This window comes from Diaphorina citri, unplaced genomic scaffold, assembly GCF_000475195.1.
Source record: "Diaphorina citri unplaced genomic scaffold, Diaci psyllid genome assembly version 1.1 scaffold3735, whole genome shotgun sequence".
Taxonomy (NCBI): Eukaryota; Metazoa; Arthropoda; class Insecta; order Hemiptera; family Psyllidae; genus Diaphorina; species Diaphorina citri.
Window position 1 is genome coordinate 20,561 of NW_007381135.1, and position 3,580 is coordinate 24,140.

A 3,580-nucleotide genomic window follows, 5' to 3' on the forward strand; every position below is an offset into this window, starting at 1 on the left:
CTACCAATTAACTGCGGAGGAATGAGCTTGAAGATAGGTTCTAATCGCATGGTAATTTATTTCGAAGGACTAAGAACCGAATATTCAATTCGGGATTGTCCCTTAAGAAAAATATCCCACAATGATGCTCGACTTTACCGTTCTTACAATTTTATCACTTCTCACTCACTCAATGTTCTGTGTAGACTAGTAGAAGACTGTAAAAAAGCAGGGGAAAGCGATCTAACTCTTGGCTACAATCAAGAACCGAATATTCAATTCGGGATTGTCCCTTGAGAAAAATATCCCACAATGATGCTCGACTTTGCCGTTCTTACAATTGTATCACTTCTCACTCACTCAATGTTCTGTGTAGACTAGTAGAAGACTGTAAAAAAGCAGGGGAAAGCGATCTAACTCTTGGCTACAATGTTTCCGTTTCAGATATTACCTATGTGGACGACATTCTTCAAGATTAAGAATTTAAGTTGAGAAACAGCCATAGCTCTGTACATATTGCACAAGGCTTTCCACCGCAATGGAAATGGCAGAGAATGTCGTAGGCATTAACCTCTCCCTTGATCTGTTACATGTAATACCTAGTATGTTTGTAAATAAAGTTCGATCCAATTGCTTAAAAATATACAACTTTATGAGCTAATTAAAAACACTTATTGACCAGTGAAGCTTCTTTTACAATTTGCTTTAAAAATAGAGATCTACTTATGCAAATAAACGTTATGTACATCAATCTTTTAATATAAAAGATACACGTTCTGGTAACTGGAACTCCATAGGAATCAAAATACCAATGATACTGTTCTATGGTATCATTTCCATTTTTTCATCAGTTTCCGTAGAATAGCCAGTAACTCAAATTAAAAATAAGGAATGTGATAGGAAATATGACTCGTGAATATTTGTCAATCAAATTGACGTCTTTTAGTTTGGGTATAACATGTCTGATGGATGCAGCACCTTTCTTAATTGCTGAAGAAATTTTGGGTTTGGGCTTAGTTCCGCGCCTTAATCTAAGTCTACTTTTACCAATATTGTAAAAGTAATCCTTGGTCCTGTTCATACGAAAGCTGGGAGGATATTGGTCCGATTGCTCTTGAAAATGTCTGGAAAATGAACAAAAAATATTATTATTGTATTTATTATTTGTCAAAAATTAGGACTACTAATCTTATAATCTTGTAAATATTTCTTCTGTCAGCTTAGGAATAGGGTAATTGGGCTAGGGACTTGCACCTAAGTAGTAAATAAGGTATGCTAACACATTCATTCTATTCTAAAAAGAAAAAGATTGCCAAAAGAAAAAGTGGAGTTATAAAATATCAACAGCGAAGAGAAAGAAGGAGGAGGGATGAAATAAAGCTCCATTTATAAATCTCCTTTGTTATCCCACTTTGTGGATCATGAAATTTTTATTAAAATAGAACTGTGAAATTTGTGGATTATTGTGGTTTTAACGCAATAACGTAACCTTCTTCCTGACTTTAACTTTTATAGTATTGGCTGACTTTCAACAAAACTTTGAGCATTTTTCTCGCGAAAAAAAAAAATTCCCTCCATTTCCTTGATCCCTGAGCTAAGCGATTTCTTTCGAAAAACTACTTGTAAAAAGAAGTAAAAAAAAAAAAAAAAACTGACGAAGGGGGAAAACTTCTAAGGATTCAAATCTAGTTCTAAGGAGAGAGAAAGTTCTAAAGATTGGTAAGAGAAGTAGTCGACCAAGAAACAAACTTAGAAAAATTATTTAAGTTTCAATCTTCAACTTGAGAGCATTTGAAAGATTTTAATTCGAAACTTTTAAAAAGTAAGTAATGTCCTTACTGAAGATTTCTTCTTGTGACATTGAGCTTCAACTTCCTGGCGAATTCATTTTTCTTATCTTGGTTTTCTCTTTTATTTAATAAAATTTGGATTTTGTTAAATTCATCTCCTAATCACATTATGGCTGAAAGCTTTTCCTGTCAAAATTCTCTTTTATCTTTATTCTTGCTCTCCATTTGCACACCAGCGACAAAGTGTTAACATTTTTAATGAGAAAATGAGCGTGAAGTTCTGTAATTTTTACTTGTTCCCAGAAGATCAGAGATAACCGTTTAGCCAAGCTAAACTCGAGCCAACCTAGATAGCTTGAAGGGTAGCACGCCTGCCTTGTAAGCGCTAGGTCGCGGGTTCGATTTCCGCCCGGGGCCAACTTAATCCTAAAGAGATAAGGTTCGTTCTCGGAACGGCTAGCTTTCTCCTATCCTGTCTTTCTTTTACTTTTTATGGGACTTCAAGTTGGCACGTACCTTATTGTTCGGACGTTTCGGGTCTGAACTCCAGACCCGTCTTCAGCAATTTGTCAATCTATCATTCGCGAACTCCGCGAACTTGTCAAGCGCGAACTTGTCATTTAATTCTCGTCTTTCTTTTCTCTTCGCTTTCGGGACAATAATATGACCTTAACAGTTACAGTTCCCTCTTTTTTTTTTTTCTTCTTTAGAAAAAAAAACAACCCTTCTCGACTATGGAAATGAATTCCTCAAAACTAGGACTGAGTTCTTTCTGATTTCGGTTGATGACATTAAATTTAATGTGACTATCAAATTTTGATCGAGATATTTTACTTTACCTTTAAGGAAGGTTTTATATTACTTATTTGTAAACTTCACCCGTAAAATTTACAAGACCTTGTGTAGACTGCGGCAGTAAAGGGGTTTTCAGTCTCATTCTGGCAGTATAAACAAGGTATATTCTATTGTTACCTATTGGATTGTTTCCTCAAGGGCAGTATGGGTGAGAGTGTCAAGTCTTGCAGTTGTATGATCTCCTCGTTGGATCTCCCCGGCTGATCTTTGTTAGGAGTGGGGTCACGTGATCTTGACGGTGTTTGACTTCTCTCCACTGCGGACAGGCATGAAACTATAGAATCAACATAATACTTACATAATAACATCAACATACTTACATAATAGAATCAACATAATATTATATATCTAGTTGTAGGTAGATAGAAAACTGTCTGGCTGGGGGACGGTAAACAGGGAGTAGATCAGCTTAGTCTGGCTGGGGGACTTCAAACAGGGAGTATACTGTATACCAGCCTGAAATTTCCTTTGCTAGAGAAATAGCAAAGGTTAAGTGCGAAGAGCGCATCCACTAAAATTTTGTCGCCAAAACTAAAAATCAACATACTTACATAATAGAATCACCATAATATTATATATCTAGTTGTAGGTAGATAGAAAACTGTCTGGCTGGGGGACGGTAAACAGGGAGTAGACCACCTTAGTCTGGCTGGGGGACTTCAAACAGGGAGAATACCAGCCTGAAATTTCCTTTGCTAGAGAAATAGCAAAGGTTAAGTGCGAAGAGCGCATCCACTAAAATTTTGTCGCCAAAACTAAATGTCAGCCCAAAAGCAATCACCCTGGGGCTGATAGAGGGCTGACGAAAAACGCCGATCCCGTCTAAGCACGGGAAAAAGCGAAGAAAAAGAAGTAATATCTTCCAATGCCCTTAGTTAGGGCTGATAGAGGGCTGACGAAAAACGCCGATCCCGTCTAAGCACGGGAAAAAGCGAAGAAAAAGAAGTAATATCTTC

General features: G+C 36.8%; 1 protein-coding gene across 1 annotated transcript; it reads right to left on the minus strand.

The window, feature by feature from the left end:
• Nucleotides 1-271: 271 nt before the first annotated feature.
• Nucleotides 272-2,898, minus strand: LOC113472050 (gamma-aminobutyric acid receptor subunit beta-like; the record flags this gene model as incomplete). Its single annotated transcript, XM_026831601.1, has 2 exons — nucleotides 272-1,103; nucleotides 2,742-2,898. Coding segments are annotated over 2 exons (434 nt in total), but the record flags the coding sequence as incomplete, so codon positions are not given.
• Between the last annotated feature and the right edge of the window lie 682 nt (nucleotides 2,899-3,580).